This window comes from Lagopus leucura, unplaced genomic scaffold, assembly GCF_019238085.1.
Source record: "Lagopus leucura isolate 7727_CA_CO unplaced genomic scaffold, USGS_WTPT01 Super-Scaffold_739, whole genome shotgun sequence".
Taxonomy (NCBI): Eukaryota; Metazoa; Chordata; class Aves; order Galliformes; family Phasianidae; genus Lagopus; species Lagopus leucura.
In genome coordinates, this window is record NW_024962255.1 from 11,380,206 (window position 1) to 11,400,821 (window position 20,616).

Sequence of the window (20,616 nt, forward strand, 5' to 3'; positions counted from 1 at the left end):
GCACGCATGCTTCCAGCCTAGCATTACCTGCCATCCTCTTCTGCAGTCCATTAGAGCCTTATGTTTCCAGGCAAGACACAAAGCTCGAAGTCTGAGGGCATGCTTTAGAGGAACTAGTGGTATGAGCATCCCTCCACACCTGTCTGCCTGGATCATGAAGTGAAGCAAACGAGCTCTGCTTCCAGGAAACACATACAGTGATAGAAGTATGCATGATCAGATTTAAGACAGCCACATATGACGAGTTTGATGTGGAGGATTTTTCACTGCTAATGGCAGTGGCTTTTATTTTAAGCCCATTTTTTTTATATTAAAATTTTTATTACAAAAAATGTAACAGTAAGGCAGTTTCTCAATTCTCAGTCACTGCGAGCCAAACAGTTTTCAATCATCTTTAATACAAAACTAGATTCACACAGGAGCCACGCTCTTGATCCACGACAGCCCTTGGAGAAATGAAGGGATAAGGCAGAGAGGAACACCACCACCTGCATCACCACTCACACACTTAGGACAAGGTGTACAAACACTGCCGCAGCAGAAGAGGATGAAGTTTGGATTATCTGCAGCTTAAAGGAAAACCCTACGCTTTCTCTACCACTAACCTGGGACGTTTCAGTCTGATGTGCCTCAGCAGACTTGAGACTTGAGTTTTGGGAAATCTTCCTTTGAAACCAAGTGAAATTTTCCACTGTGAAAAGACAAACTGTTTCTTCTCTGAAGAACTGCAGGTCATTATATAGATCACTGATTGAAGAAGTCCTGCACAAAAACCTTGTACTTTCCAAGTGTTGCCTCTTTAGAGACCATTCTTAAAATGAAAGTCAGCCTTGGAGCTACCTGATAGCAGCTGAGGGAGGGACCTGCTCAGCAAACTGCCCTGTACGTTCCACCGATTCTTCTGGGCTCACTGTTCAGCTTTTGGTTTTGAACAGAGATAGGGGGAAAATTGCTTGATACAATGAAAAGGTGATTTTTCATCACTTCAGCCCTCTATTTTTCCATCCAACATGTGCGAGCCCCCAGCATTCTCTTACAGTGTCACAGTACTAGAACAATCACTGCCACATTTATTCAGAATTTCTCTCTTACCTTGTACAAATTTTATCTTTGAATTATTTTCATGTCAAGTAATTCCTCTGCCCGCTTCAGAAAGAAACAGCTGCTCTGTTAATAGCAAAACCAGACGCTGCTTTCCAAACACATGCGTGGTGGTGATGCAGTGATTCTTTCTGTGCTAGTTAACTGTGCAAAACAGGCTTATCTAAAGCCATTCAGAGATGCCTCTGAGCTACTGGCAAAAAATGAATGCCCCCAAACAGGATTCCTAACACCACACTGCTGTCTGTTACTTGCAGGGAAGCGGCAGGACTCACCCCTAGCCACCACTGCCTTCTTCTCCTGGAGCTTAAGAAAAGGGAGAAGATGGAAAAGAGAACACCATAGATAGGAAAAGACTGTACTGATATCATGTAGAAAGGTGAAAACTTGGGTAAGTAAGGATGTTACGTATTCTTTTTGTTTATACTTGTTACAACTTAGCATTATTTTTATCACTCCATTTTTTTTATTTTTTAAGAGTCTATTTCTATCAGATAGACACTGCTCTGTTGTACCAGCAACCCTGAATAAGTGAGCAGTACAGAACTAGTGGAGCTGTTTCTGACTTCTCCTTTTGTTAAGTACTGGATGGGACTTTGTTTTGCACCTTTCAAAAACACAAGCACAATACAGGAAGGTGCAGGGCTAAGGATAAAGTTGTGGAGGTCCCACTGCTAACAGGCTCAGTAGAAATTTAACAAGACATTTTGCAGCAAAGATTTTTAAAGTAGGCAGTGTTTCAAACTCAAGTACCATAAACTGCATCCTCCATATTCTGGAGGTATTTCTCACATGTAACTGTTGGTTTCTTCTACCTTTTGGCTCAATTTTCAAGATTTTGTGGAGGCAGAAAACTAAAATTGGAATTTTTTTCCTTGGTAAAGACTTCAGGCTTGACCCCTAAATCAGTAACAACCATCATCATTCAGGAAATCAGACTATTTAGGCAGAATCTGGTGCAGCTCACTTTAATTCTTGTTCTCATGCTAGTGGAATAGTCAGCCATTTAGCTAAAAATCCCACTGATGAAGAAGGATGGCTAAGGAAAGGGAATCTGCTGCAGTCCCTCCCTGCCCTGCTCAGCTCCTGTGCTGGGGGGAAGCAGGGACAGCAGTTATTCCTCCCACAGGAATCTCAAGAGCAGAACAGAAGTCCAACAGCTACAGCTGCCACACTCTCATCTCCCTCAGAGGTTTCAATGTCATCTCAGCTTAAGGAAGACTCATCACAAACCATAGTCCTTGAAAGTCACCGTGAGCTAGTTCTACTGCACTGTTGACTTGGGGACTGGTGTGTGTGTGTGCTCACACATGCGTGGGTGCACGGGGTGATCAGCACAGCTCCAGCCTGGCTCATGGAACTGGCAGCAGCGATGTGAGCGACACCACAGCCTCTGCTATGGCCCCTTCCCAGTGCTTCCCTGCTCACCAGAACCAGCCCCAGCTGATGGAGCAGCCTCAGTGAGGTGAATAACAGCACAGCATGGAGAGCAGGCAGAGCCTTGGCTCTGTGTGAGCAGCATCCCCTAACTAAAGGCATGTCACTGCTGAAGGCTGCACGCAGCACCCAGAGCAGCAAAAACATCTGCAAAAGAAAAAGCAATCTAAAAAGGATCTAGGATTATAAATAGGCCATCTATTTCTCACAGAACTTGAGAACTGGGAGGACAGGGGTGGAGAGCATTCTGTGACAACTGTGTTACCTCCTCACCTGAAGTCTCATAACCAATTTGAAATTCCAGTGTCCAAAGGCACAATTACTGCTATTAATGAAGACGGAAACATTCCCATCCCCACTGCCCAAGGAACAGATGTGTTTACTACTAGGACAGAATAAAAGCAGCATTTGTTTCTTTTGATGTGGACAAACAATAGAGAAAAAAACCAGAGGAGATGGGCTCTGCTCACTGTCAGGCTGCTCTGATGCAGGCATGTGTTTGACGTAACGCTGCTGAAGCATTTCATTGATGCATGTGCAACTGCTGGCTCACGTTTTCATGGTGAAGAGCCAAATTCACCATAAAAGCTAAGAAGGAAGACTGACCAAAAATTTGGGCTTTTATGGAGGCTGGAAAACAGGCCGCAACAGATAACAGGCTCTTTCCCACAAGAAGACAAACCACAGCCACAGTTTTCATGCACTCTAGAAAAGCAAGGAGTCAGATGTCTGAAAATAGAATAGGAACTGCTTTAATTCAGCCTTCCTTCGAAAGGAGCCCTCCCACTGTATCATCGGGCAACACACAGTTGCAATGAGCCCAAAGCAAGCGAGCAGTGGCTGGTCAGAGGGGCTATGGTGAAGGAACACCACACAACACCACTCTTGGTTGTAGCCCTCATCTGTAATTTGTCCTCTTCTTTTTTCCTGTAACACTCAGAGACCTTAATATAACCTGTTTATAAAACCTTAAAGGGGATATTTTAGAAGGAACTAAAAGCGTGGGGTTTTTTGTCCACAGATGAAACACTGGTGTAGTTGAAGACTGAATCTGTAGTGGAGTGTTAGTCAATTGTAAACTGTAGGAGATGTGTGCATTTTACACAAACTGAATACAGAGGAGAAGGACGAATCTGCATCACTCCAACTCTGATAACGTGCACGGCCTTCGGAATTCCTGTCCCCGCTCGTGGAGCCATTTATTGGACACTGCAATGACATGAAGGTACTTGGTCACTGCATCCTCCAGCTCATCCTTCTGGCTAAGCTACGAAAATTTTAAAAATCCACTGCTTAAGTATTTTAACACAATACACAAATGTGAAGTTGGCCTAATCCATCAAAGGGGAAAAATACCTTTCAATAGGTACAAAACTATGTGAGACCATTAAATATACTACACACAGTATTACATACATAGTAGCACTATGTATAGAGAGAGACAGATTTCTTCAAAAGGGACCTAACACTTCTGCCTGCTTTTTATTCTTCTGTGAGGTCCAAAGGAAAAAAGAAAGGCAAAGCAACCCACAGGCATCCCCTTAGCTCCAGGTCGCAAGCAGCAGGAGCATCACCATGGACACTTACCCCATTTGTTTCCAACTAGTACTGGGCAGGCTGCGTGCCGTGTGCTGTAATCTCCTTCTCCACTTGGAAAGAGATTGTACCAGAATACAGCTGTTCCCTGGAAATTGCAGTGGAAATCCTCAGCTTTTTGCTCTGTGTGACACCAACTTACTCAACAATAAGATAGAGGAGCATGTGTATTTCAAAGATTCCTTTTAAATTGAAGGTTGTTTTCCTTATTCTAACATTTCTTTGCTATGGAGTGAGACTCTGATTTACTTCACGTCCAAAACGTGACTATGAGCCAACATGCAGCAGCTCAGAGGGTCCTGGAACCACCCAGTGAAGCAAGTGAAGCAGCCCCAGCAGCTTCACTTGTAAACACGCTGTGAGCAGGGCTCTTTTCCACATAAACTCACTGTAAAGCTTTCTTTCCAATGTTCAAACATACATGCTTTACGGTTTTGCGCAGGTGAAGAGAGGATAGTTAAACTGGACAATAAACCCTTCCTTACCTTTTTAGGCCAAACGCTTGCTCCTACTTCAGGAAAGACGGTAGCTCCCCCTGCTGACACATCACTCATCTGGAAGGGTGGGAAAAGGCACAGGTAAGCTGCAAGCCTCTGCGTTCCTCAGATGTCACATTTTAGTAAAACAAATAATTCAGCAACTTATTTTATGTCTCTCACTTACTGATCAAAGGCTGCGTGATTAAAAACATTAATTCTAAAACCCACCCATTTGGTTTGAAGTGCAATAGCCCCGAATGATAAGTGCTGAAATGTCATGGCAATGACTGTGCTGTAAATCTTGATGCAGATATAAAAATGAATCGGCAGTCAAATATTTTAAATTGCTACTGAGCTCTGAGGGAAAAGAACCTCCTTAAGCACTTAAGCACAGGTAAGAGCCATGACTTACAGGTAAGGTACCTGTATTTGTTACTATGAGGTGATGGCTGCCTTCATCTGCAAATCACTTCAGTTTAAACAAAAGTAATGAAATAATTCAGCTATACAGGATGTGCAATGACAAGACCTTATTGGCAAAAGCACATGGCAGAAATGTATCACTTACATAAAACAACCATGTAGCAATTCTGTTGCCTGTTCCCAATTCTTTAAAAGCATCTGGCTCGTCTTTCTGTGAATAAAAGCAAGCAGTTTTAACAAGCATTTCATTTTGATTATTGAGGAGCCGATGACAGACAGCTGCAGAGCCAGCAGTGGACAAATTCATGCAGAAAAATTTTCATTCACTCTAGTCAGGGGCAGGAACTGAAGGTAAGTGCACCTATTTAGATAAAGGCATTCAAAATGCTACAGGACACAGAAGTCGTGCCCAAGTTGCTAAGGGGTAAGAACAGCTGTACCATCTGAAAATTAGTATACAACTCCACTTTAAAGCCACAAGGGTAATTATTTCATTACAGCTACCTCAGCCTTCTCATCCTCCCCCAAGAGGAGCACCAATGAGGGCAGCTCTCCAACCCCAGGCTCAGCCAGACCCAAGTGAGCCCTGCTCCCTGCTGCTCCTCTGCCCTCACCAACCTCCCACCACTGACAGCCTTCTGCATCCTGCGCTCCTCCCTGGCACAGAAGCTTTTGGAGTGCCACGAAGAGCCTCCGTGAGTGATTCATTCAGCAGCGTGCTGTACTGCAGCCGCAGAGCACCTGTGGCAGCCACTCCTGAAGCTTTCAACAGGACTAAGGTAGGTGCATGCTAAACATGAGTGTGGTGCTGTGCCAACACCAGCCCAGCGCTGTGTTCAGAAGGGAGCACTTGATTTAAGGAACAAAGCCCCACGTTGGGGGGGGGTATGAGCTAGCTTTTGTCACACCTCTACTTCAGTAGTTGTTTTTGTTGTTTTCTAAACACGCAGAGCCCACCTCCTGTGTTATTCGTGTGCACACTAAAATTTCCAGCAATCAGTATTTCAGAAACTAAACCAAGCATTTCCAAACAGAAACTGTTAAATCACTTGCAATGCTTTTGAGCATGTGCTTACAGAGCAGAAATTCTGATTGATAGCTGGTGGCTTGGATTCACAGCATAAGGGTAATCTGAAAGCATTCAATCACAAACAAGTGTGCCCAGTAAATAACCAACTGAATTCAGCGTAATTATTTCCAGCACTCTGAAATTTAAGCTGGAAGAGAAATAAGTTTTGAATTTCAGTCAAATAAAAAGGGGATTGTGTGATGAGAACAACTCAGTAGTAAAAAAAAAAAAAAAAAGAAAAAGTAAGCCTTTTCCAGTTTAAGTAGTCTGTCAGCAATCAGCAGCTAAAGAACAATAACAGAGAGCACTTGAACAATTTCTTCAGCAGCACAGAGGATGCCTGCATCTCAGCTCTGGCAGAAGAAGTGCTCTCTCTGTATGGCATGGCCTGCACGGTAAGCTGCAATGCAAGTTTTACTACACTGCCTCCAAAACTTTCCATCTAGAAAAGGGCATCAAGCTGTCAGCCCTGCAGCCACATCTGCCTTAACCGCACTGCAGACCCCTGTGTGCCAGCCTCAGTGCATGGATGCACCATCCTCTGTGTGTCAGGAGCACAGGATATACACTGAGCATCTATGCAGTTTGACTGTATGTTCTTCAGTGGCTTTACATTGCCAGTGCCTTGGTCAGCTAAAATTCTAAATGTGGTTCCAGTGTAACAATAAAGCCAGTGCCCTTTGCTTTGGTAAGAAGTGTCTGTCATCTCCTTAAGAATAGCTCCTTATAAATTATGGTTTTGAAGAAAACCCTTGTTGCTCCACGATGTCTGAAATGTTTCTCAGTTCAGCTGGTGGTTTAGAGGGCTTCTCCACTAGCACGGATTAGAAAAGTTGAAGAGCTACAAAATTTAATTCACGATAAAGAACACAAGTTGTGCCACAGCCAGGAGGCCCAGGCTTCACCAGGTGACTAGCTCTCCTCCATCTACTTGCCCGTGCAAAGTCAAAGTGGGGTTCATACTGTCCTCCCACTCCATAATTTGCCACCTGAAAAAGAGAAACACAGCACTTGTGAAGAAGAAAGAGGTGGAGACAGGAAACAGGACTTACCCTTCCAAAATCAAAATGAGGCTCATATTGGCCTCCTACTCCGTAGTTGGCTACCTACAGCGAAAGGAGAAGCACAAAATCTAGTAAAGCTACTTTATCCAGACAAGAAAGGTCAAGAATTTGACTGTCAATTACAGCCTTTTGATAGATGGGGTTTCATAATCAAGCTATAAGAAATCACAAGTCTCTGTCAGATGAAATGTACCATGCTCCTGGAAGCCACACTGGCTTTATTCACAAATTAATCAGACTTCACTGAGACATTCTTTTTCACACCAACGAGTCCTTTCCCTGTCCTCCAGGGCAGAAAAATACTTTTTCTCTGTAGAAACATTATTGGCAATATTCCTTTCCAAATAGCTTGTATCATTCAAATCTAAATCACTTTTTGACCCCAATGTCATTTTCACATCTCTTTCTCCTCTTCCTTGCATCTACTGTCAGTTTTCAGCTTGGTGCTTGGACATTTTATCACCGGGAGGCTTGAGGAAGGGCTCCACCAGTATAAATAAAAAGAAATTACATTCATTCCGATAAACACTGTTTGGTTATTCCCTGCAGCAGCAACAAACTATTTCACACTACAGCAAGTGCTACTCTGCAATGACAACTGCTTCTACCCCTCTGTGAAGAATAACAGTCATTCTTCTCCTGATCTTAGATCCAACCAGACACCAACTTAGCTGGCCCCGGATGTAATGAGTGTCTGTGACAACCTCCCAGACAGGAGCACTGTTCTACATGCACTGCCATCCAAAATGAAGAGCACCATACTCGTGGAAGTCAGTCACTCACCTGAAGTTCCTCTGCTGTGGAGACATCGAGCCCTGTTAAGTCCTGTATCCTGGTGTTAATGCGAGACACCACAGGGCTTTCATATCCAGACAACCAAGCACTAAGTGGAAAAAAACCAATACATGACTAAAATATGGTAGAAATAGCCAGTAGGCTATCAGTGCACGTGCTATATTTGGGATTGCTTCAAGTTTGAGAATATCTTTTGTAGCTTGCAAAAATTTGGTAGGTCAATCAGAAATATTTCCAAGAGCTGCATACAACAAATCTGTTCTGGAGAACACTTAGGATCCTGGTTAAAGGCAGCTCTAAACCTAAGGGCCTTACTCCCCACGTGGGACCATCAAGTGATGCAAGAAAGGGTTCCCAACAGTGACCTTTGGTTCAAGCTGTGTCTCTAAAACAGGCACACTACAGTTCTGCTCTTACCCGTTCCAAACAGGTAATTTAGACCGCCCATTTGATGCAGCAGTTGGGAAAAGAAGAAGTAAATTACTTTAGCATGCACAGGTTCTATGTGAACAGAACTCAGCTCTTCTACATGTCACCATCCACTCACAGGTGAGTGCTGTGCATTCTGTCTACTCACATTACTTACCTGTGCAATGATACTAAACATCATTATGAAAACAAGTAATGCGTAAAACACTTCCTTTCCCCTGTTGAACAATTTCCACTGAAACAGCCTACCACAAATTTGGTATTCAGAACATTTGAGGAAGTGATTTTTAAGGGAGAAAAGTATATATATTTTAATAGATATGAAAAGTCAGCCTCAGAGTTTCAAAGACATCTTTAAACATCTTCTGTTGGTAAATCAGGCATCGGCATACCAACATCAGCATCCCAAGGCTCAGCAGTGGCTGCTGCTGCTTTTACAAGACTGTTGGACCGAAACACCTGTGCACAGTGCCTGGCTGCTAATAGCATCATAGATCTGCTATAAAAATGAACTCTCCTCGAGTCTACGATAAAGATTGGTTTGCTTTCATCTAAAAATTTGTATTTAAAAAAACAAAACAAAACACCAAAACGTTGTGTTGGAGGAAGGGTAGCATGACACGTGACAAGACACTGACACAGGTTACAGAATCTCTACGAGCATGGATTTTTTTGAAAGAAAAAATGAACCAGATGTAAATGACTTGCACAAATACAAAGATTCATCTGCTTCTGCATACTGTTAGTATGTGTTACAAAGTGTTACAACGCAGCAGCCTTGGAGGTCAGGAGAAAGCAGACAGCATTCCATGAACTGCTTCCCAAAGAAGCAGCAGTGATGCAGAGCCATGCTTCGCAGCCACATGCAGGCAGCAGCCACAAGCACCGCACGCCCCACGCTGAGTTCATGCCCAGCAGCAGCCCCTGGAGCCCTCTGCCTAGTGTACCACACAGGCTTTAAGAAAAAAAGGAAAACAGCACCCTTCTGTACTATGCTGAGTATTTAGAACTGTAGCGGCTGCCCTGAGTCCTTCCCTGTGGCGAACACTGCTTCCTTCATAAAGTAAAACTACAACACTTTTTGAAAATGAAATTAATTGTCCTGGGGTACAAAGGCAGCCTGACAGGTGGAGGACCCCGGGACCTGTCATCAGGCCATCCAGCATCAGACTTCACTCACTGGAGGATGTCCCGGCTCAAAAGACAGCCGTGAGCAGAGCCGGTGAATTACAGAAATGTTAAGAATTATTTCTCTAGGAGTGCTGAGCTCATGCTGCAGGATGTGTTTTTTCCTTCCTCCCACCACGAGCCGGCTTTTAGCAGTGCTTACGACTGCTGCACACAGCTAGCCACGTTTATGCACCACGCCTCTATGTCTGCATCACATCTCTTCTGACACAGATTTCAACAGCACAAAAGCTTTCTGCAGCACTAATGTTGCATCACTTGGAAAAACGCAGCCTGCTGCCCAGAGCTACAAGACACATGTGGGCCTATGTGCCCCCTGCACAAGTCAGCCTCATACCGGGCATCATGACGGCCGTGTGCTCAGCCACAGCACAGTAGCACCACAGCAGAGCATTTCAACACTGCTACTGCAGCAGTCACTGTTCAGACAAAACACTGCCTTCCCCATTGAAAAGCTTTCTAAAATGTATTTATCTGGGGGGAAAAAAAAAAAAAAAAGGAAAAAAAAGTAAAATGGTGGAGAGGTAACAAGGGACAAATAAAAGCCCAGCCTGGTATTCCTGAATTGGAAACTTTACCACCCGATACGGGTGGCTGCTGGGAGGAGAGGAAAAAAGCAGCCCTTTGAAAGCCGTGTCAGATCCGTGCTGGCGCCGCAGGCAGCACAGCCTGCCCGTGCTCCGCACCCTGCTGGCAAGGTGCCCCTTTCACACAGCCTGCCACGTCCCACACCGCAACAGCAGTCCTCTCACAGATGAATGCTGTCATTTCTAGGAGCGTTTGCTAGGAAAGAATGTTTGATGAGGGAAAGCAGTCGGCTATTAAAAAAATAAAGCAAGCAGTCTTTTTGGTTTTCAGGAGCAGTGATTCATCTGTAATCCAAACCAGCTCCAGCAGCCTTAAAGCAGGAGGACACTTCTACCAGCAGCTCTGCACGAGTGCAGCCAGCTAGCACTAACAGCACAAGCTCCTCATGCTCCTTTCCAACAAGCTCTGGCTCGCACTACTCACTTGGATCACAGCAGCACAGCGATGCCTTGTTTTACACAGCACGTACCAGTACTGAAGATTCGTGGTACAGGTGAGAGACACACACAGCCTCTTCCATTGTCAGGGTGAGCAGAACATTTTAGTCATTAGCAGCACCAGGCAAGGCATGCTAAGCAAACTTGGGAACCCCCATTTTAGTTACCACTAACACGTAGAAGTATTTTCTATCTCAGATGGCCGCTTGCTTTGTTATGAGACAGCTCAGTTAGAAAGACTGAAATTAAAATTAAAATTAGTCCAACTTTGCCCCCCATTTAGAGATGAAGCAGTACAGCCACAGAACAGACTTCCTTGGACTGGGAGTACCTTTGGAAGACGTTCCCCTTACCTCTTAGAGACTCTGTAATGTGCTGTGGTCAGTTTCCCAGTCTCGGGGTCATGAACAGTAGCACGGCTCAGCTACGAAAAGAGAAAGGACAAGGGCTTACCCACCTAGCAGGCTGCTTTTTGCCAAGCCACAGGTGTTTGAAAGGGTTCCGATTGGTCTGGATGGTATGCAATGCTCTTAAATTAGCAATATTTGAAGGGCAACAGAAGCTGTAGCTGCCACGTCCAAATCGAAACAAATTCGTTGAAAAAATTTGGTTAGATTGTCCTTTCACTTTTTTCCTCCTTTTTTTCCCTTTCCTTTTTTGCTGTAGACTACAGACTTTCTGCAAAAAAATGTATGATGCTGAGTTTCACAGACAGTTCCTCTTCATGCATAATTTTAACTCCTTAGTGAACTTAGGCTTAACGCAGATGGAATGCGCGGCCAATCTTTAACTACCTCTACTGAAAGCGGGAGGGAGATCGGGGCCACAGTTCCTTTCAGAAACAGACAGGCTTTCTCCTGAAGCAAATTTTGGAAAACATTTGTTAAATACAAGACTTGCACTACGTTATAGACGAAGTGAAAAGAATCAGGAGACCAGCTAAAAACCAAGCTTGTTTTCTGCCAGATTTGTGCTGGCAGGAGGCAGAAGGGCCCAGGCAGGAGCAAGGGGCACTCCTGGGCACTGATGCTGTGTGACTAACAGACACACTGCGAGTGCCAGTCCAGCTGCCACCACATGGCAATGACCTCGAGCACCTCTCCCACGTGTTAAGGGGCTTCAGGTGCTCTGCTAGATTTTGCAAAGGGAAGGAGGATAATTTTTGGCTGGTGACAACAGCAAAGAGAAAGGGAGAACTAAAATCACCGCAATCCACTGAAAGTTTTGCAGCATTAAATATTTTTGTATGCTGAATGAGATACCTGCTTTTGGCACAGATCATCACTTGAGAACACATACTGAGAAGGTGACCAAAAAAAACCCAAAAAAACCAACAACAAACAGAAAGCAAACACTCCTTCTAGCTGAAGGAAAAGACTGAGAAACTCAGCAGTAACAGCCTGTTACAGGATCTACATATAATAAAGTGATGGACTACAAAGCCAAAGTTGTCTTTATAGACCACCTCCTTTCTTCCCATAATGAGCAGAACCTACGTACTCATTACAGGCCCAAAACATCTGGCATAGAGCTCTCTTACCTTTTGCTAATTCTGTAATGTGCCGTCTCCAAGGCTCCTGTTATGGGGTTTGAAATGGTGGCTCGCCTCAGCTGTGAAGCGAACCATCAGAACAATTGCATTACAAAGCAAATAGTGCATCACTGCAATCCGACCACTCAGAAGCCTAAGGGGAAATGTCACACAAGCCTCTATGCAGACCACCCAAACCACCCAGTCACCTTTCAAGGTGGTTTTTCTTTTACGGAACCAGGGAAGAAAATTGTAAAGCTGTGATGGGAAGGAGGGGGACCCTCCCATTTTATTGGAAAGAGAGTTGAGGAGAGAATTTGTGTGTGGTTTTCCTGCTTGTTTTTAAATGTATATGCGTGTAGATATTTTTTTGAAAGCAGTAGAGAAGATCAGCTTTTTCAGGAATCAGTGTTGGCACTTCTGGAGCAAGAGCAACAGCTGTCTGAATAAAGCAAGCTGGAAGCTTTCCTTTTCTTCATACTGCAACAACTGCTGCAAGCAACACAGTATCGGGACAGGTGTACAATTGGTCCTTTGTTACTCTGTCCTGCACGTGAGTTTTACAGTTACATTGAATCCAAGCAATGCTGTATACATGAAAGATGAGTAGAAGCCTACCTTCTGAATATTTCTGTACTAAACGCAACTCTGCACACTTCTTTAACAGCAACTGCTAGGAAAGCCTACTTGCTTTGTCCATGGGCACATTCACATTTTGTTCCCGGAGTGTGAACTCCCAGCTCAAGGCTTTGCCCTTTCCTCTACTGCACTCCATTTACTTGACACTGTCCCATCTGTGGTAACACCAATTCAGATTCCTTGTACTGCAAAGACACTCCACTGTTCAGAACGGAAAGCTTCAGTTGCAGAGCTTACATTTTGGAAGAAGTTGCACATTTTGGTGAGCTCTAGGCACAACACGGCACACCAAGTGCCACGCCAAACACAAGTAGCATTTTTCTCTTGTTAAAGGAAACTAACTTCACCAAAGCCTCCCTATCCCAGCTGACAAGAACAGGTGCCGGGAACTCTGAGCAAGCAGCTTCTCATCCCATCCCACGCAGACACATGTAAGAATCAAGTCACAAATGTTGACTCCAGACAGAGTCCCAAAGCTGGATGCTAAGCCTCCCTCCAGCCAGCTCATGGCAGAGCAACACAAAGCTGGGCACAGATCACACAGCAGGATCTTCTGGGAGGCAGCGACAGCAACATCCCCGGGATCAAGCAGGGGACAGGCCATCCTTCTGCCTTAAAAATAATGCTCCTGCTGCATTGGTTTCTGAGCTCTACAAAGCCTTGGCCACAGGAATTACATGGAACACTAACAGCATTAAGATTCTACATCACTGAATTGCAAATCTGCAGTCTTTGACATGAGACAAACATTTGACAGGAAGAACATCTTGGCAGCTCTTGAAGTTTAAAATAGCCACGTGTTCAGAGATCCATTCAGGCTCTTATTTTCTGTGCTAAGACTTATTTCTACATCATCAAGATATCAAGTCATACTTCACAGCTATAATGCCAGGTTCTGCAGCAGCAAAGGGGCTTAATCACCAAGAGACAAACAACTGGCCTTTAACCTTTCGACCTGCAGCAAGGCTGCTGGCAAATGTTTTATGGGCAAGTGAAAAGAATCACTTGTACCTCCATATAGCTCTGAGTGTCACCTCAGAAACACAACACATCAGCCTTTAGGAAGCTTTAAAGTCCACTTCAGGCTACCTAATACCCAGTGTGGTGGCCAAGGGCAGCCTCACCTGCCACGTGTTCAGATATAAGGCACCGCTAGCTTACTTTGCAGCAGATGAAGCTAAGTGTCCTGTACTTAATGAATTTCTTCCCTAATCTTCATTTGCTCAGCTTTCTCTGGACAATAAGCCACTCAGGCTGGAGAAAGGAAGCAGGAAAATTATACTTAGACAACTTCAAATCTTATTTTAGAAATAACTGATAACTTGGAGAAATTGAGTTATTTCCTTATATCTACATCTTAAATGCACACGATGCAGTCACACCAGCTGGATTCAGACGGCAACTCAGTCAGTTCTTTGTTTATCTTGGACACTTCTGTTCACTCTGACAGCTGATTTGGCTTGGAACCAGGCCCTCAGAAACAAGAACCTTGGAATCCAATTTCTGAAACAGAATTTGAAGATCTGAAATTCTGAATAAGCAGCATAGAAGCACTGATAAGTCTTGCCCTGCTGTAGCTCTTTCATTTGCAGGTACCTTCAGAGCCTGGGAGACAGAAGTCATTTTTATATTTCTATACTGAATGGGCCATTCATTACTGTCTATAGAGTAGAGTGGCACTCCAAACCAGAGGAATGCTTTTCCCTAGAAGGCTCTCTTATCCATGTCATAATTGCGGCAAATCAACAAAAGAGGGAGAGCCTATCTGATAAGTATACTTCAAGGCAGCCTAGCTGCAGTATGTTTGTTTTCTGTCATATAATGCTCTCCTCCTCTTCTGAAACAACATGCACTGCAACTGTCTGCCAGAAGAGCCTAACTGTTGCCACCTGGCTTTTAATTACACAGGAATTCCAGCTTCCCCATCGTCTCCTAGAAAGAGTGTCACCACAAGCTGTAAGTGAGAGAAGCAACATGTGAGCACAGTGCACACAAATCCGTGGTCAAGAGAGACAGTCACACACACTCACATAGAAAGCTACACATGGATTTACGATTCCAAAAGGCAAGGAAGTGTAAGGCATTTACCCTTGGCTTTGCTAGTTCTTTCACAGTTTCAATCTCTTCATCAGAAATGATATCAAGAAAGCGAACAATTCGAGGCTTGTCCCACTCATCTTCCTGTTTGACAGGGCCCAGAATGTATCTAGGATTCCTGTTTCCATCGTAGTAGCGGCAGAACAGTCTTTTTTGTCTCCGAGGAGTCTGAAATCAAGGTGGAATGAGATAATCAGAGAGCTTCCATTAGCATCTCTAAGAAACATAAAGATGTCCTGAGAACAACAGACAGGAACAATTCCCTTTAAGAGATGCTTTAAGTTTGTCAATAGAATAATTGAATCATTTTATTTGGAAGAGACCTTTAAAGGCCATCTGGTCCAACCCCCCTGCAATGAACAGAAGGACACCCACAGCTCCATCAGGAGCTCAGAGCCCTGTCCAGCCTGACCTTGGCTGTCTCCAGGGCTGGGGAAACACCACCTCTCTAGGCAGCCTGTGCCAGTGCCTCACCATCCTTATTGTAATATATTTCTTCCTTATATCCTCTGTAAATCTCCCCTCTTCTGGTTTGAAATCATTTCCCCTTGTCCTATCACAGCAGACCCTGCTAAACTGTCTGTCCTCTTCTTTCTTACGGCCCTTTTTGATACTGACAGGCTGCTATGAGCCCTCCCTTCTTCAGGCTGCACAGCCCCAGCTCTCAGCCTGTCCTTGCAGGGAGGTCTTCCATCCCTTGGATCATTTTTGTGAACACACCCCAACAGTTCCATGTCTCTCCTGTACTGAGGACTCCCCATCTGGATGCAGCACTACAGGTGAGGTCTCACAATGCACAGCAGAGGGGCAGATCCCCTCCCTCACCCTGCTGGCTGCACTGCTTTGGATGCAGCCGAGGATACAGCTGGCAAATCAGGCCCAGCTGGCCAGTTTACATACATACATACATACATCCCAACTGGCATGGCAAATATGCCTGGCCTACAACTCCTTGCCAGCTGGATCTGGTGGAAATATTCACATAATTTCACCCCACGTCAATATCAGTACAGATTTGCCCATTTTATCCCCTTTTCGCTGTGATTTTGCAGAATTCCAAGATTAGTCTCAGTGAGAACTATGGGTTAAGCTTGTCAGTACTTTAAGCAAATTAACGTTACTCTGTAATACTGCAACAAGCAGTATTTTACACAGTCCTACTAAAAACAATTTTGTCACTAAAGAAACACCAGTTCAGTACAATTACTTAGCGTGTCCAAGCTAGTCAGCAGTAATATTCTTTTCCTATTGGACAGAATGGAACACGGAATAACTCCACCACACACACCAACCCTCAGCTTGACACACAAAGCCACCTGCTGTAACAGTTCCTTGCTTCCACGCCACACACAGATTCTGGACATTGTTTTGTTACAGTTGGTTTCATACATTTCAGAACAGTCTATTCCACTTTACCATTTTGAGACCCTCCCCACGGCACAGCATTTCGTACTTCCTTCGCTCAGGCAGGTAATCCTTTTTCTTAAACTCAGTTTCCTTCTCTGTCTGGTCTTCTGCATCTGTACTGGACTTATTGGCTTCCTTTTCTTTGGCCATGATATATTCAAAATACTTCATGTTTCCGTTTGCTCTTTGATGCTCAGGATCTGTTGAAAAAGAGACAGTTATCACCGGCAAAAGAAGTATTCAGAAGAGACAATATACAAAAACAAAAGCAACAGATGCTCCTCAAACAGAAATCAGAAACATCTATTCTGGTCTGAGAGTATTCATGGGATAACTGAAACCCCAAACTAGGATGGAAGAATGCTAGTCTGCAGCACACCCAGTAAAAAAGAACATGAGCTATCAAAGCAAAGCTCAATTCATTCACACTTAAGAAAAACAATTACTGTGAGGCCAGGATCCTCAGCACATGCAGGTTTCCAAGCACAATAAGCAGGGTTTGGCCACCCAACCCAAGCAGAGCAGGAGGGACGAGGAAATTGCAACGGGCAGGCAGGGCTGGAATAGCATGACTGGCTTCAAGCTTAACAGCTTGGGAATTAACATTTCTGGTGACCAAGGTTTTGGCAATCATTAACCCTAAAAAAACACTTAAGCTTCAGTTCACTAATTAGTGCTTCTCACTGGCCTTCGATATACAGATTATGTTTATGTTCTTCACACAGTCCATCAGGGGGATATTTACAGAAGCACAAATTGTTTTGGTATTTCATTTTAAAAAGCCTGTAGACAAGGCAAGAAATCAGTAAGACCAAGAGTTCTCAGAACAGATCCCTGGGTGACACCTGCACAACCACAGGGCTACATCTTGCTGAGCCTCAGCTCTCTCCTGCACGTACCCAGTTCGAGAAGGCGCTTGGTGAGCATCATTGCTTTGCTCAGATCCCCCTGCTGATACACAGCATAACTCAGGTAGTCCAGAATATAGACTTTATCTGCAGAAGACACTTCTCCCTCATCCAGCTGTTTCAGAGCTTGCTCCATCCAGAGCTCAGTGTGGTAGTAATCAGCCTCTGTGTACGCAATCTTTCCCAGCTCAAAGCAGTCTTCAGCTGTTAAAAAGGATTTGTGCTTTACCCCTGTATTTGAAACAAAACAAAACAAAGATTTTACACACAACACTGTACTGGATCACTCCTCAGAGCCACATTCAGCTACTTCCTGTTCTTCAGAGCACCATTTATTTCTTTTGCTGTTGTGGTCTTTAACATCTCCCACACTGCAGTGGCTATTTGTTGAACATCCAGTGTAAGTGTTTAAAACCTGCAAACCCTTAGCAGAAGATAGAAATGGTTACGTGCAGTTTGCCATTGCCAGAATACCAGAAACTAGCTAAGTGCCTCTACAATTTGTGGAAAAGAAAATAAACCCTCCTTCCTCAAAACACAGGACTCTTTGAGCAAAAGTAAGCTAAGGAACAAGCTCCAGAAATCTGTTTTCAAAGATACTGTATTATTTCTTCAAAATGTTACTGAAGCACACCTTGTGTCAGCAACAGCTTAGCAAAGGACAAAAAGAAAATGCCCGTGAATTCCCAGCTACTTGAGATTTCTGAAATCAGTCTATTTTAGAAATATCTGAAGGGACCTCTGGAAGAGGAAAGTAGTAGTAAGTAAATGACAGATTCCTATTTTTGCCACTGTAAATGAAGACCCATGGAAAAACCACATTTCTTTTTGTGGTAAGAGAGCATTTGAGATAAAGTAAAAAAGGAAACTAAGACACAGATTGAAGCTTTTCTTCTTGCCCAGGATCCATCAGCTTTACAGCAAGACTAAATTCCTGATTACATCTCAGCACATCCTGGATTTCTCCCAGCAGTTCCCACTGCTGCATTCCAACAGGGGAATTCCATTGAAGACATGCCTTAAGAAACTGAAGAATTGAAGAGACGGTCCACAAGAAGGAATATCCTGCACATACTAACACCCAGTGGGTGTTAGTCTGGGATGGCCAATGATTTCAGGCTTCTGAACATGAAGCCACCTGTAAGCTGTAAGGCAGCGCAAAGCTTAGGGGACACAGTACGGAGGTGGGCTGAGCGCTCTCAGACAGGCACAAAGAGATCCTCTGGAAGGAGTAACAGCTCTGGTACATTTAGGAGGAACATAACATCCAAATGTGAAAGGGCAACTTAAAAGAGTGCTTAAAACAGCAATCATCAAATATGGCTGTTAACCAGTGTAAAGAAACAGCACAGCTTGTGAGGCAAGAAGAGAATCAACAAGCAACACAAAAGCAGTTCTGACCAAAACTTGCCCACCTCACAAATGGAAACTCCCTGAGAAAGGAGACAAAGAGCACAAACAAGTGAGCACGTGGCACGTTCCTCTCCGTAGCTCTGAAGGCCAAAAAAACAACTTATTCTCTTTTATACTCTAGGGCTTTTGGGTTCTGCAGTAACACTTGATCATGCACAGTCTGGACAGCTTATTGCTTCAAAAGAAGCAATAAAATGCAGTCCATCCAAAGCACTTTGTCTTCTATTCCTGTGCTGTTTTAGGACAAGAATAACAAACAGCTTACTGTAGTAGAATGAATCTGCAGCTCTCCGAGACAGTCTTGAGCGAAACCCAAAAGCAAGGTTATACAGCATAACATATAAAGCCAATTACCCTTAATTTTATTAGACATCTGACCACAATGAGCACTTCCAAAAACACAGATGGATTGTGCAAAGTTGATTTTTTGCCAGCTGGCGCAGTACTGGCTTTGAGCAGAGGAAACAAGACAAAAAACTAGCAGAGAAGAGCCTTCTGACAAAGAAGCATGTCTCCTGCATATAAACCTGCTCCTCTTGCATAGTGCCACGCAATCTCACATTCTTTTGTGTGCATGTGATAATGGTTCTCTCCCTTTGTTTTTTCAGCTTATACACCCCATGAAGCTGAAGCCCAAGTTCAAATACGACTTAACTTTTTCACCACAAGGAAAATACTGATTGCAGCATATTGATTCTTTTTATTAAAACCTATTAACACTACATTATCTTATCGCCACTAGAAGAAAGACACATGACTTAACTAAAAGGAAATCTTCAAGCTCTAGTACGAGGAGACTGGTACAGATACCTTCACACAACACAGTTAAACAAGGTGGAAGATTGTGAAAAGATTTGTAATCTGGACATTTGTAATCTAGACATTTATCCCAGCGTTACTGCAGATAACACCTGTGACCCTTACCTGGAAGATTCCCTCTTGAGAGGGTGTCTGTATCCAAATTATACGTGTCTTGAAGCCGCAAGAGGGCTTTTGCTGCACCAGTCTGATCTTCATCGTTCGGAAAAAACTGCCGCTGGATCGTCATGTTGGAGATGAAGCCTGGAAGAAGAGGAAAACACTTGGCCTTCTTTGTCACAAGAACTGTACCAACTCACTGCATTAAATGAATGACTCCCTGTTCCAGGGAAAGCCAACGTATCAGGAAAGGCCATTACTGCAGATTTGTTTCAAAAGGAGTACACCAGAGGCTTCACTCAGAAACTATTTATGCCGTAACATAGCAAAAAATAAAAAAAAAATAATGCTACATACAACACATGGCATAGGCCAGGCCCCAGCACGCTGCAGTGATCTGCGCCTCTTCAGGATCACCAGGGTGACAGCAAACCTTTTCCAAATGTTCTACTATTGTTTTCAGGATTCTACAGCTGTTCAGAGGTGAAGTTCCAAATACTGAGGATGCCCACCACTCTGGGCACCTGCCCATACCAGCCCACCCTCCCTGCCACTCAGATCTGTCCTGCCCTAGGGCAGATCTCTGCGTGATACTCTACAACAGTTGTTTAATCTTAAACATAACCTGAAACACATTCATGACACGTAGCAGTAGGAGCACGCTGGCCTGAACATCCCACGGATATTCAAAATTCTCAAGAGCTGTTGCAACTAGCTCTTGAGCTCTAGGGAGAGAAGGAAAAGAGAACAGGATGCTGAAGAATTGCTGGAAAGCGTCTTCTGTATCTCCTCCAAAGCCAGGCTCCCCGAGGAGACAAAGCAGGGTGTAATTACTGACAGTATCAACAATATGGGTTCCAAAGCCCAAGGATGACTGCAATGCCAAACGCATACAAAACAGCAGTTTTTCAGCTGCCTATTTTATCATAATATAAACCAAGGCCACACACAGCACAGCAAAATAAAAACCTTCATCCGACCCCCAAACAACAGGGAAAATAAGCAGCAAGGTGCTATACAATATAGTTCCATGAGAAGTCTCTCAAAGAGCTCCACAGGTAGGGAAAAAAATAACATTGTGACCAGTAATTATCAAA

The 20,616-nt window shown here is 44.0% G+C and overlaps 1 protein-coding gene across 5 annotated transcripts in view; it reads right to left on the reverse strand.

Moving 5' to 3' along the window:
* Nucleotides 1-378: 378 nt before the first annotated feature.
* The window catches only part of P4HA1 (prolyl 4-hydroxylase subunit alpha 1), a 28,036-nt gene continuing 7,798 nt past the window's right edge, over nucleotides 379-20,616 (reverse strand). For 3 of the 5 annotated variants that reach the window (XM_042863406.1, XM_042863409.1, XM_042863408.1), the window contains exons 5-15: nucleotides 19,526-19,663; nucleotides 17,180-17,419; nucleotides 16,290-16,480; nucleotides 14,865-15,041; nucleotides 10,960-11,030; nucleotides 7,953-8,052; nucleotides 7,158-7,211; nucleotides 5,182-5,247; nucleotides 4,620-4,688; nucleotides 4,126-4,222; nucleotides 379-3,747 (exon numbers count right to left, since the gene is read on the reverse strand). In XM_042863406.1, coding sequence (XP_042719340.1) covers nucleotides 3,677-3,747; nucleotides 4,126-4,222; nucleotides 4,620-4,688; nucleotides 5,182-5,247; nucleotides 7,158-7,211; nucleotides 7,953-8,052; nucleotides 10,960-11,030; nucleotides 14,865-15,041; nucleotides 16,290-16,480; nucleotides 17,180-17,419; nucleotides 19,526-19,663 — 1,274 coding nt within the window. In that variant the 3' untranslated portion in view covers nucleotides 379-3,676. Of the gene's footprint in view, nucleotides 3,748-4,125; nucleotides 4,223-4,619; nucleotides 4,689-5,181; nucleotides 5,248-7,040; nucleotides 7,095-7,157; nucleotides 7,212-7,952; nucleotides 8,053-10,959; nucleotides 11,031-12,146; nucleotides 12,218-14,864; nucleotides 15,042-16,289; nucleotides 16,481-17,179; nucleotides 17,420-19,525; nucleotides 19,664-20,616 lie in introns of all 5 variants that reach the window. The other 2 variants (XM_042863410.1, XM_042863407.1) reach the window with 2 other exon arrangements.